This window comes from Mustela nivalis (assembly GCF_964662115.1).
Source record: "Mustela nivalis genome assembly, chromosome: 20".
NCBI lineage: Eukaryota > Metazoa > Chordata > Mammalia > Carnivora > Mustelidae > Mustela > Mustela nivalis.
The window spans coordinates 23,186,884-23,200,932 of NC_139039.1; the positions used below are offsets into that span (position 1 = coordinate 23,186,884).

At 44.8% G+C, this 14,049-nt stretch overlaps 1 protein-coding gene across 5 annotated transcripts in view; it reads left to right on the top strand.

The window, feature by feature from the left end:
• Positions 1-4,352, top strand: part of DLC1 (DLC1 Rho GTPase activating protein) — a 412,629-nt gene extending 408,277 nt beyond the window's left edge. For all 5 annotated transcript variants that reach the window (XM_082715488.1, XM_082715489.1, XM_082715491.1 and 2 more), the window contains 2 exons: positions 859-1,032; positions 1,759-4,352. In XM_082715488.1, the coding sequence (XP_082571614.1) occupies positions 859-1,032; positions 1,759-1,879 (295 nt within the window). In that variant the 3' untranslated portion in view covers positions 1,880-4,352. The remainder of the gene's footprint in view (positions 1-858; positions 1,033-1,758) is intronic.
• Positions 4,353-14,049: the final 9,697 nt, after the last annotated feature.

Below are 14,049 nucleotides of genomic sequence, written 5' to 3' on the forward strand. Positions count from 1 at the left end.
CCCTTCCAGTACGGAAAATGTATCTATATGTCTGCCAACCGCATGTTCATCCCTGAAAATAGTTAGAATGCTTTTGGAATTGAACTCAGAAATAGAGGCACATTCCAGGCACCTGGGTGGCTCAGTTGGTTAAGCATCCAAATTCTTGATTTGGGCTCAGGTCGTGATCTCCAGATCGTGGGATCGAGCCCCGCATTGGCCTCTGTGCTTAACACAGAGTCTGCTTTTTTCCACACTCATGCTCTCAATCTCTCTCAAATAAATAAATAAATAAGATCTTTTAAAAGTTTAAAAATGTAATATAATAAATAGAGGCACAGTCAATTGGCTGTGTTCACTGGTAGCAGATTCTTGCCCCTTTTAGGACAGATTTTCTCGCTAGAAACAGCTATTGAATGCATAAGCCAGGAAATAACATTGAAGTCCCAAGGGAGCTGTGGTTAAAGCCGAACTGTATATAATCTGTAAACTCTCTGGAGACAGTATCGAATGAGGAATTTCCAAAATCCTTTAGGAAATGGCACATCATTAGTCCAGAGCTTTCCAACAGAGCACTACTCATTTGGATGTCCACGTGCTAGTACATTCGTGAAACGTAAAAATGGTTTTCAGTCCCATATCACCCTGGTTCTCCTTCAGAGAACTGGTGTGTGAATATAAACACGCTGTAGCGGCTCTGTATGGAGTTGCTCTTTTGAGAGCCCTTGGACAAGTTCAGAGGAAGCCGCCTCTCCAGGACTGGGTCACACAGCACAGGAACTGATCCTGCCTCTCAGCTGTCTCTTCTGACACAAGGGCCCATTTTCAGCTTGGCTTCTAGGAGAATCCATCTTTTTCCCTCTGGTTTTATCTCTACAGAACATGGAGGACCAATTTACCGAAGGGGGCATGTGCCCTTTTACTCACGTCCGTGGATCATGACCGGGCCCCTGTGGCAGGGGTGCGAGTCAATGTACTTCTCTCCAGGTATCTGATCGAACCCTGCGGGTCAGGGAAATCCAAACTCACCTACATGTGCAGAGCTGATTTAAGGTAGGTCCTGGTTCTCATTTTTGTGACATGGTGAGGGTCAGGAGGAGGAGGAGACTTTTTGTCTGGTACAGAGAATGGCTTACGGGAACACATCATTGTATCTTATCTACTCCCTAAAGAGCAGTTTTCATAAAGTAACCCCTTCCTGTTTCGTGGTCTCTGTGAGACTGCTTCCTAATTTCGATCCCTTAGAGAAAGTGGTAGTAGACTTCTGCCGTACATTTAAAACCATAGGAACTTAGAGCTTGAGCTAGCAAGCAGATGATTCTCATTTTATATTCAAAGGTATTTAAAATCTCAATATATATGAATAAACCTGTGTTTCAGTAATTAATCGAATGAGTGCTCATCCCAGAAAACTCAATGAAATTCAGCAGTACAGCCAAAACATGAACCTCTCAAAACTTTACAAGTGGTTAAATTCTTACTTACAGTCTTTACATCTCGGTACATTTTCAGCCATCTGTGTGATCAGTTTTTGTTCTGTATGCTCGAGCTTTCCTTGAACAATGTCACTCAGCATCTGTACTCAGTAAGTTGTTCCTTGAGGAACTTCTGGTTCCAAAAGGGCAGTGGCCGTGCCAGGAGGTTACCCGGGCCTATCAGGAGTAATCTTTGTTTACGTGGCTTCTGGATCAAGACTTGGAAGTGTACTCAGAGCTCCATCCGGCTTCTCTCAATGCTTGCCAGTGCGGAGAACCCATCTGCCTTTCCTTTCCATTGCAGGGGCCACATGCCAGAGTGGTACACAAAATCTTTTGGACATTTGTGTGCAGCTGAAGTCGTGAAGATCCGAGACTCTTTCAGCAATCAGAACACTGAAACCAAAGACACCAAATCTAGGTGATTATGGAAGCCGAGTGGCTGTGTCCACTGTCCGGACGTTAGTTTCTGGACGCCCTTTGCCAGTCCTTGGAAGACTGGGCTCTGAGTCTAGTCCTGAAAAACTAAGAAAAAACTAAGATGGCATGTGGGGATCAATTGTAGCGATTTAAGACGTTTTTAAAGCTGCTTCCTGTTTGTTGAAGGTCTAGATTATAGACCTTGACTGGAATATATAAGACTGTGCAAAAGAAAAAAAAAAAGTATTCTTATTCAAATTGCTTCTGAGAAGCAAAACTATAAAGACGTTACAGAAAATAATGAAGATACTTCATTCTCTTGCGATACCGGTGTCTGTGTCCCTATGTCATTGTATTTGCAGCGTGTTGGGGGACTGGTGTATCCACTGGAGTAGATGGTCCTCTTCGAGCTGTTTCTCACTGAGATGAGCAAAGAAAGGTTTGCACAGAGGAGTGTGTGTATGTGTGTTTGTTGCTGGTTGAATGGCAGAGACGTAAATGTTGGATGCGGTGTCTGGTACACTGGGAGCCTCAGAGAAGGATTTTGATGCGTCAGGTTTAGTTTAACCTGGAATTTCTGACTGCCCGTGGACCCATCCAGAAAGGGGACCCAACACCCTTGTTCACTTACTTTTTTTTCTCCAAGTTCTTAAGCACATTCCTTTTTTTTTTTTTAAACCAACCTCTTCCCCTTACAAATAATTGTAGTCCATTGATTCCCGTGTCCCTTCTCAAACACGGTTGTCTTTAGACCTGATTGCAGATAGTGATAGAGTTTTTAACCAGTATGAATTAGTTCAGGAAAGAAACTACCCCCCTTTCCCCCTACCACACTTACTAGCTCCAAAGCACAGTTTCATTTGGGGTTTTTATGTTTGTTTTATAAGTCAAGATAAAACGATTCAACACTCTTAACATCTACTCCCGAATCAAGCCTCAGAACGTTTTACCTGTTGGAATGCTTTGTGTTTTCATGTTTATAACCATAACTCTTGAGGACACACCAAAAACATAGGAAATTATATGTATCCCAAGGAAATCCCTGTAAATTTAACCCACGGCATTAAAATTTAACAACAGGTGCTGATTGTTGTTATTCACCGCATTTCTGAAAGCTACGCATGCTTAGTTGTTGGATTTGTCCTTTTCAGCAAATAGTTTTTCTGGTGTTGCAACTTTTTTTTTTCTTTATTTTCCCTTCATTTCTTTTTCTTTTCCTTTGTAACGATGCCCTTGGACTATATTTTAGCGGTAAAGGAAAATAGTTACCATAGGGAAAAAAAAACAAAACAAAAAGCACCAGCACAGTTTCTCGGAAGGGTAGGTGGTCTTTGTCCAGGTTGCACTGTAACCATACAGACCGACTCATGGGACAGTATTAGTGAATTTTGTATGGATCAGAAGTGCATAACGTATGAGTGAGAGTTGTAAGAAGGATTTTTATTTTGTTATAATCTAGTTACCGTTGTCAGTGTTATTTCAAAGGTTCTTTGAAGAATTTGTGGGGGAAGGGAAGATTAGAGTTTTAAAATTTGAGTATTTTAGATATCAGTGTTCCTCATGAAGATATACTTGTATATTCAATTTTAATAGCTTTCAGATTTGTAAGATTGTATGTTGTATATACCATTCTATTAAGATAAACATGTATACATGTCCACTGTGCTTTCAAACATAGATAAAGCATGTTAAAAATTATTATTTAAAATATACTTGTATTTATACCTCAGATATTCTTTTGGGTTTTGTACCTCAAAGCTTTTGTTTTTTTTCCTAATGTAAATACACTTTACGTGAATACAATCTAAGTGAAAAAAAAAAAGAGGTTTATAACTTGCTCTATATCTGTACAGAATATAATCCGTAAGTGCACTATTAAATGTTTAAAGTAAGGGAAAGGTCTGGCCTGCTTTCCTGTGTATTGCATCTCACGCCTACTCTTAAAACCACAGATTACAACGCATATCATTCTAGCAGCAACTAAAATGAAAATCAGATTTGCTGAAGGAAAAATCGGACTGCAAATCATTCCAAGGCCAAACTGCCACTGAGCCACTCACTAACAAACAGGAAACCCTGGTGAAGGTTCAGGAAGCGTGGAGATTCTCTCCTAACAAAGGTCATTAGGAAACGATGCTGAGAAAGTTACAAGAATAAGGAACCAGCGAGAGAAAGATGCTCAGAAGCAAAGCCAAGGTCACCGTTTAAGTCCACAAAAGGTCTCTTTCCCACTGTTCAGCTTTCCTGTGGAAAGGATTCCTTACAGTTTGACAACAGCAGAACTCCAAGGACGTGAATGTTCCAGGAACTCTGTAAGTCACCTCAAGTGCTATCGCCACGACTTACTAATTGTGACTAATCACCTAGATTGTAAGCTCTTTGAGGGCAGGGCTCTTCTACACATCTTTATAATCCCCTACAGCGGCTTTCAGTGTTTTGTACTTGTAGGCACCTAATAAATTTATTTGCTAAATGGAACTCATTGAGTCATCTTCTGTTATTTGAGAATGGGGAGAACCTGAGATGCCGTCAGTCAGAGCCCTCGCTTGGGCGCATCACTGCCCATTTTTGCCATTGCAGAGAGGGGACGGGTAAAACCCAAAGAAATCTGAGAGTTTAAGCTGGAGAAGACACGCAGATGCTGTATAGAGAGGCTGTCCGCACAGATTCTAAATGAGTTCTTTGTGATGGAGTTTTAATCATAATACTGTTTCTCGGAAACTGATAACATTTCAGAAGAGGTTTTATTCTGACACTCAGTCTGGGCATAGTTAGAGGGGGAAAAATGAAACCACAATAATTTTTAAAAGACACACAGAGGCCAAAGGGGGTTTTTTTGTTGTTTTTGTTGTTGTTTTGTCTTCTCTACTTCCAGACCTGGTTTCCTCAGAGCTAAATAAGGCGCGGGGCGGGGTGGGGGGTGGGTGGCTAGTTGGCTCAGTGGGTTAAAGCCTCTGCCTTCAGCTCGGGTCATGATCTCAAGGTCCTGGGATTGAACCCCACATAGGCTCTCTGCTCAGTGGGGAGCCTGCTTCCTCCTCTCTCTCTGTCTGCCTCTCTGCATACTTGTGATCTCTGTCTGATAAATGAATAAAATCTTCAAAAAATAATAATAATAAGGCACAGGGCCTTTAGGTGACTTGGTTGAGAGTCCGCCTTCGGCTCAGGTCATAATCCTGGGGTCCTGGGGCTCGAGCCCCATGTCCAACACTGCTCAGCAAGAAGCTGGTTTCTCCCTCTGCCTGCCACTCTCCCTGCTTGTGTGCTCTCAGTCAAACAAATTAGTAAAATCTTTAAAAGAAAAAAAAGAATTCCAAACCTATGTCTGAAGCCAGAAATACCTACAACCTTAGTTGTCAGCCAGGCTGCGGAAGGTTACCGGGAGGTAGGAGACAGCCTTACTGACACCACTGTGCATTCAGTTGGCTTTGTCAGGCTAACCCATTTACTTCATCCACTCCTTCAGTCAAGTTACTCGACGCCTACTGTTTACCTCACACTGCGCTCAGTACTGAAGACAGGCAGTGAGCAAAATGCCTTCACCCTCCCGAAACAGAACTAAATGCTCACGAACACTAAAGAAAATGATCCGCTGTGTACTGGCTGTGAGGACAGGCTCCTGTGGGGTGGGGTGGGGGTGTTACAATCAGAATGGAACAAAACTCAAGGCAGTTATTAACCTGAAAACATCTTGCTCACCAAAGTATAGATAGAATAATTGGAAACTACGAGCAAAATCAGATGGTTCTTTAAGAGTTGTTTTTTTTTTTTTTTTTTTCAGAGCTGTTGAAGACTAGTGAGATTTTTTGAAAAGTAAAAATCTAAAGAAAAATTAAGACGATCCTAATCTGTGCTTTCTAACATCACTAGTTAGGTGTGTGTGTGTGTGTGTGTGTGTACGTACAGGAAGAGACAAAGGCTATAGATAGGTGTAGAATTTTACAACATCATTCATGGGACCTTATTTTTGTCCACTTTTCACACTTAATTTAAGCTTCACATGTACCCCATGAAGCATAAGTATTCTAAAATAAGGATACACCTTAGAGAGGTAGTGACAATTAAGATACCCAGAACCAGGGAAAGGAGTCAAGACTCCAACTGACATCCACTGCCTCAACCATCTTTCATTCGCTGACCTTTCCCAATCAGGAGGTAAATTTCTCATCGTAGCAACCAATCTGCATGGCCCTAGCATCAGAATTGAGAAGAACTCTAGGAAAATGAAGGTTCATAGCAAAATAATCACATTAATCCAGGTCTCAAATAATCCCTACAACTGAGATGCTGAAGGTGACATGAAGTAGGAAAAAACGTATGAGGCAGTTTGGCTTCAAGTTAATGTTTGAAAGAATTTATAGTTCTGTTTGCAAGTTGAATATCTCATTTGAAACTTACAAAGATTCCACTTGGGCTTCCCTGTGAAACAGGACAGGTTCTCCCTCGTCTGCTAGCTGAGAACAATTAGATCCCTGCTCTGATTGCAACATGCCTAACCCCTCTGGTCTCACATTGCTTCAGCAGTACAGGGGGAACATCTACCTACAGGCTTCTGAACGTGCAGCTCAGGACCAGAACCCCGATCCTGTGACTTTCTGCAGTATGTCATTGTGCCCTGCCCAACACACAATCTTACCATAAAGTACAACTGAGATCTTCGTGAAGGTGCTTTGAAAAGTAAGGGTTCGTGAAAGGGAAAGGAGCTTTCATGAAAGCAAAGTGGGATTGGACCCAAATGCTTTACCTCACCTGCCTGTTGAAGCATACATTAATGATTATAAAGCAGAAATCCTCAACAATGAGATCATGGCATGCATGTCATCTTGGTGTTCCATCAGGATGAAATTTGCCTAAGGAATTTAAATTCCATTTGCCCAAGGAATGCAAATTACAAAAGACCTCAAAGAGCCTGTGGCAGGGGGAGCTCATGTAGGTCTGTGCAGTTGCAATGAATTTGGGCCCATTCTCCAGGGGATCATCAGTCCTTTGCAGGCAGGGAGTTTGCTAAATCATGTTGGCAGCTGTAGCCCAAAGTAATTACCCTTGCTGTGTATACACAGTTCCCATTAGAGCAGTGGTTTGCCTGTCTGGGCCCAAGGCTGTGTTGACACCTATAGTATAAACAGCTCTTTGCAGAGATTTTTTCATTTCATTGGACTTGAAAAAATTAGTTCGGGTCTAGAAACATTGCTCCTCTTAGGGGATTTTCATTTCTTTCTCTTTCCTAGTAAGATACAAAGCATTTTGGAAAGCAAAAGGCCTTCCTCTCTTTAGGACTCGGAGAATGGCTCTCATCAACCATGGTGAGTGATTTGATCCTGTAAAAATAATCTAATTCCCAAGGAAACTGTTTCAGAAAGCTTTGTAGTTTGCAGGTAACTTTCAAGTCCAAGTGTGTCTAGCTCAAGTCTGAATGGACTTTTTGACCTACCTAGTTCTACACTTATAATGCGCTGGGTACTGGGATATGTGCATTACACACAGTTAATGTCACATTTAAATTTCACAGCAGTCCTTTGAAGGAAACCTTTTAGACTCATTTTATACAGGAAGAAGCTCAAAGAAGTGGGGAGGCTTAAAGAAACAAAGTAGCGATATAATATTTGCAAAGGAATTCAAGAAATTCGACAGCAGCCCATACAACAGAGCATTCTGCCGGGATGGAAATTTTCCCTCTCTGGGCTAACCGGCCCTGTGTGGTTGTTGAGCACTGCAAATGTGGGTCATGTGACCCAGGAGCTGACTGCTTAGTTTCATTTAAATTTCGTAGCAGTTTAAATTTAAATAGCTACAGGTAGCTAGTGGCTGCTGCGTTAGTGCAAGTTTGATTTCAAAGATCCAAGAGTACTTCCAATTCCCATCTCTCTTTTCCACCAGTAACAATCTTCTTTCAAAAAGGAAGGAAGAGAAGGGGGAGGGCTAGTGGAGAGAGAAGTGGAGGGGAGGGTTGAGGAGGGAGGGGAGAGAAGTGGAGGGGAGGGTTGAAGAGGGAGGGGAGAGGAGTGGAGGGGAGAGGAGAGGAGAGTAGAAAGAAGGAAGGAATACAGTAATTATTTATTAAAATCTTCCTGGCCACATTTCAGCTCAGATAACTCTCTCAAAATTCCATGGGAATCAAACTGAGTTTCTCCAGCTTGAGCTGATTGACCTCTTTCCTTTGCTGCTAGAGTATTTGTTCATTTCCGAACCAAAGATAAAGATGTAGCTGATCTGAAAGGATGTTTACTAATTCAGATTATTCTGCTCTGCTGGCTGAGAGCCAAGGCATCCTCCCTGATGTTGCTGTTGGGACTAAACAACGGTTGTCCCTTCGTGGTCTGAGCCTGTCCCCTCAGTTTCCTCGAATCCGGTGTCCAGGCTTCCTTTCATGTTGATGATACCGGCCACCTGGTGACAGCTGTCAGAGCCCATGGTATCCCCCAGTGATAGGGGTTCCTGATCCAGGTTTGATAACAGTGGGATGTCTGAGTGCAAAGGTCAGTCGTAACAACTCCAAGACAAGGATCTTCACCAAACGTTCCTAGCATTTTGCCTCAAAGGGCTATTTCTTAACATGCTCTATCCTTCTCCAAAGTTGTCAAAGATCTGTGATATTAAACAGTATAATTTCTTAAAATAATCTATTTCTTTTCTTACTTTCAGTAAAGATGTATCTAATGTATAACTGGTGATCAAAGCCAGAAGCCTCTTAGAAAGGTGTGGGAAATACCTTGGGTGGTTCGTGATCTGAGCATGTTCTCAGAGAAGAGCAGTTTATGACGGTTTTTTAGGCTAAAGACTGTGGTCCAAGGCTAGCCACCCCTCCCATGGAAGCTCAGTGAAGCTTCCTCACCCTGCTCAAGCAAGCACTTAGCACAGGAGATAATTAATCAAGGAAATGGGGAATTTAATGTCATGCTCCAGAGAAACTCGTTTTCCTGACTTCTAGGGCTGGCTGATAGGATGTATTTTTTCCAATAACAAAGAGAAGCCAAGCTTTATTTTGAAGTTCACACAGTCTGTAAAGATTATTAAAGCAAAGGAAATCTGAACCCTTAGGACGCCGTGAAATGTTGCAACATCTCAAAGAGTTAGAGAATATTTTATTCCAAGACCCAGAACACTGAAAATGGAATACGTTTTCCTGCCACTTGCTGCAAAGAGAAGATGCTAAATTTCCAGAAGCAAAATGACTTGGCTGGGAAGGAAGACTAATGGTATAGCTGTTGGTTTCTTGGCTTATTGGTTTGCTTTCAGCTGACTTAATGCCGGACCTAAACACTCCTGAGTCAGACTGACCTCTGCCTCAGTGCCACCTGTGGGCATCTCCCGTTGGGCCTTCTACCCTGAGACATCCAACACGACCATCCATGACCTCCCCTTTTGAATGACTTCAATGGAGAGTTCAGTCTGACATCCAGGGACCAGGGGCCATTTTTCATGATTTTTGCTTTTTCATGACACAGCAGACCTAACAGAATAAGAAAGCCCTTTTGAAGACTAACTCCATTTATTTGCTGTCATCCACATTCTAGTTTTCTCTGATCCTAAACTGACTTAATCCCAAGAAAAGTACAAATGAAGATAAAATCAGGGACTAGGAGCGGCCATTGCCTCCAAATAAAACAAAAGCCTCATTTAAGCAACAAAAGAAGAAAGAAGCAGTATGAGAAGGAAGCAAACAAAAGAAGGACCAAGCAATGTTTCTAATTACTGAAATACACTCGCTAAAATCCTGAAGTCAGGCTCCGCCCCTCCTGCCTCTGCCTCTGCCTCTGGGTTTGGGAGACCCCCAAAGAACCAGACTCTTTCATGTTGACCACTGCAATGCCATTTCTTATTTCACTTTTCACCCTAACTTCCTGGCCTATTCCTTTTCTTGCCCTCTTGTCATGTGGATCTGCTCCCCTCTGGCCATATTTCTTCCTTGTCTCTCCTGTGACTTCTCTCTCTCCATCCCACAAACCAGCCTGACTCCAGGGCCCTCCCAGGGCCTCCCAAACTGGCCATTCCCTCTGTGTCCCTCAGTCCTTTCCTTCATTTCTGTCATTTCTTATACCTGCATGTGCCTCCCCTTGCACCCCATACCCTCCAAAACACACACACACACACACAAAACAAAGAAACCTGTAAAAACAACACTTTAAATTAGTTTCTTAGGATCCCTTTAATGTACAAAGCAGAAAGATCACTTTGTGTTTCTCTTGCTTCTATTAACAGACGATATTCAGCCTGTCTTGGCTAGGGAAACTCCGGGATCTTGAGCGTTTGCCCGCTTTGGCCAAGGAGAACTATCCAAATTGTTCTAGAGGAATATTACTGGAGGTAGGAAGGCCCTGGAGTGAGAGCTAATAGTCCCTCAGCAAGTCCGGCTGGTAAAGGAGACAACCATAGGGGTCGGGGGTGGGGGTCGGAGTGGGGGCGGGTAGCCAGGGAAGGCAGACTGGGAAAATTTTCTGAAGTTCAGGAGCACGCAGGCTGGGTTTGAAGTAACTAAGGGGGGTGAATATATAGGTTTGAAGACAAAGGAAGTTCCCCAACGGAGAGGGGAAGGGTACATAGAGGACACCAAAGTGCCTGTGTGGTGGGGGAAACGTGGCGTAGCTGGGGGGAAGGGTGGCCTTCAAAATGGCGGGAACATGCCTTCCTCTGGGGTGGCAAGGAAGGACGGGCTGATAAAGTATCTTGGTGAGTCAGAGCCTCTGGGCCGTGGAGGCAGAGAAGGTTGAAATTCATGGGGTTTGTGAGATGGCTGAACCCACGTACCTGATCTTTCTAAAGTGAACACAGAATCAGAGGGGCTGTGACTGCCCAGAGGTTTTCGACCGCAGCGACACATGGGCTAAGGCTGGCTGGCATCCGGGAAAGAGTCACCCTGAAGGGGCTTACGTGTTTCTCCCCAGTGAAACAACCGGTGCACTACTCAGGGCCAGCCCTTTCTCTGAGATGACCTCCAGCGAGGGGCCCTGACTTTCAGTCACGCCCCTGGCTCTCGTGGGGGTCGGCCGGTCAGCACGCCAGCCTGCACTGGCCTTCCTACTTTCCCCATCATTATTCCCCAAAGCTGGGAGTAGCTCTGGGGTTGCATGAGAAATGGTTCATTTAGGCTAGGCCTGTCCCATTCTGGGTTTTCCGTGTATTACCCTATTTAATCCTCACTGCAAACCTGTGAGGTCGGGAGGCATCATGATCCCATTTTGCAGATGAGGCAAAACAGGGCACTGCTGGTTAAGTTGTTGGAGTCCCTCGCAGACAAATCCCATAAAGCATTTAGAACAGAACGTGCCTGTAGCCCACCACCAGCACTTAGCTCTGTGAGCCGCTGGTCTTTGTTATTATTATTCTATTCTATTATCCTACCCCTCCCAGGTAGGAGCACAGACTCTGGACAGGTTCTCAGAGGTCAAACCACCATTTATACGAATGCTGTGATGCCAGGGACCTGGTTCATTAACCTCAGTTTTTTGTTTTTTGTTTTTAAAGATTTTATTTATTTATTTGAGAGAGAGAGACAGTGAGAGAGAGCATGAGCGAGGAGAAGGTCAGAGAGAGAAGCCGACTCCCCGTGGAGCTGGGAGCCCGATGCGGGACTCGATCCTGGGACTCCAGGATCATGACCTGAGCCGAAGGTAGTCGTCCAACCAACTGAGCCACCCAGGCGTCCCAACCTTAGTTTTCATATATGTAAAATGGAGTCAATCAGAATAAAGATATTACAACCGTGCCCAACGCATCAGAAGCAGTATATATTATTATTTCTGAATGTCTGTTTCTTATTCTTTCTTCTTTTAAACATCTGCTAAAATAAACCATAGATACTCACAAGATTAATATCTTTTGAGATTTATTTATTTTATTTGAAAGAGAGAGAAAGCAGAGGGAGGGGCAGAGAGAGAGAATTTCAAGCAGACTCCCCGCAGAGCCCAGAGGTTGACACATGACTTGATCCCTCTACCCATGAGATCATGACCTGAGCTGAAACCAAGAGTCAGACACTTAACCGACTGAGCCACCCAGGTGCCCCTGGTAAGATTAATATTAATTAAGGTTGATACTGTCCAAGCTCAAGTTCACCAGGCCCCCGGGGTGAAGTTTTGACGGCTTCGTTCCTTTATGGAGTCTCTAGAATCCAGAACCACTAGCCCTAGATCTTTACTTGGTTCATCATTCAACAAACGTGTGGGGTCCCTGCTACAAACCAACAGAGGAAAGGCACAAAACTGTCACCCCTTTTTGATGAGGGAGCAGGAGGCTGGCTGAGGACAAAGCAAGAGCTGGCGCCTTGCACCCCCCCCTTCACCCGCTCCCCTCCATAGGTGTAGCATTCCTCAGGCACCCTTGACTGCCATAAAATGATAAATAGTTAACTTGCTGAGATCGCAATCCTGCAAAACAGGAGTCTCCCTTGGTTTGCAAAGGTCCGTGAGATTACAACAAAGAAGTTACCTTATCAATAGCCCAATTTCCAAAGACACAGAACTCAGTTCCTCAAGCCCTAATGTCACCCTCCCCTCCATGAAAAACGGAAGGAGGCGGAGGTAGAAGGAAAAGTAAATAAAGTTAAATTTCTTCTAAACCTAAATCTCATTAACAAGGATGCTTGATAGCAGGAATGTAACATTCCACCAGACTCCCAATTGTCTTTACTTGATAGCAACTAAGCCTTCAATATCCTGATAGTATTCTTTGCCCCAACAGCCCTTCTGAACACCCCTTTGTCCTCACCTACCCAACTCCTGTGTATATAACCAACCACTCCTAACAACCTGGGGCAGCAGCAGCTCTTCCTGCCCACGGGTCCTGTCCCCGTGCTTTAATAAACCACCATTTTGCACCAAAGATGTCTTAAGAATTCTTTCTTTAGTCATCAGCTCCGAACCTCACCCCACCGAACCTGACTTAGGTTCTGGGACTTCATCACTTTTGACTTGAAGATGTGTTTATTTTTTTCAGGGAGACAAATAATTTCAATAAAACGTGCTCTAGTGGAAACTCCGCCTGGAGGCCCAGAGAAGGAGATGACAGGTGAGCCGGGTGTTGAAGGATGATGGAGGAGACGGGGCGGCCTTCCCAGCGGCCTGGAGGAGTCTGGCTCCGTGAGGAGGCGGGGAGGGCTCTGCATGGCAGGGGGAGCGGGTTGTGTCCAGGAAGGTTTGGCAAGAGAAGGATCTGGAACAGCGAGCACCTGTGAGATTGGGGAGGGGCCTCACACACAGTTCTAAAGAATTTGTGTGTCACCCTACAGGCACCGGGAAGCTTTAGGAAGCTCTGAAGGAGCAGTCTGCAGGGGCGGGCGGGGCGGGCGGGGCGGAGGGGGCGGGCCGGCAGCGAGAGATCCGCCACGGGGTCCCCCGCAGCAATCCCCCCGTGAGCCCCAGAACCAAGAGGGGGCTGCGGGAACACAGCAGGAGGAGGCCGAATGAGCAGGATTTGGGGCCAGCTTCTTCGGGGGTAAGAGGGAGATTGGCGACTGGCGATAAGGCCCCAACACGGAAATGCAGCCCGGCAGAAGGTGATGCTCCCCCTTACAGCTGCGCCCTTCAGGCGGGAGCAGAAACAGATCTGAGCTGACGATGGGGAAGTCCAGTGAGCCGTGGGCATCTGGCAGATTGCGCAGGACATCTAGCTGCCCCAGGCGATGGAAATCTGCCAGCAAGGCTCCGGAGAGAAGCCTGGCCTCAGGCATGCGTTTGGAAGGGTAAAGGGGGCAGCTGAAACCAGGGATGACCCGGAGGTGGCCTGGCTTTAGGAAGAGCAGAGACGCTCCCCTCCCCCCACCCCCGCCCCATCCCCCCATGCTATCTGGGCCTTGGAGTGCCTGCAACATGCCTACAGGTCACCTTAGAAAAGATTCCGGGGTTTGTGGGATAGGGAGATCCTTGATAATTATCAGGAAACTAAGAGTTTTTGTTTGGTTTGTTTTGTTTTTCCTTAAGTTGACATTTTTAATTTTTTTTTTTTTAAGATTTATTTATTTATTTGACAGACAGAGATCACAAGTAGGCAGAGAGAAAGAGGAGGAAGCAGGCTCACCCCTTGAGCAAAGAACCCAATGCGGGGCTCGATTCCAGGATCCCCAGATCATGACCTGAGCTGAAGGCAGAGGCTTTAACCCACTGAGCCACCCAGGCGCCCCAAGTTGACATTTTTTAAAAAAAGATTTTATTTATCTATTTGCTGGAGAGATCACAAGTTG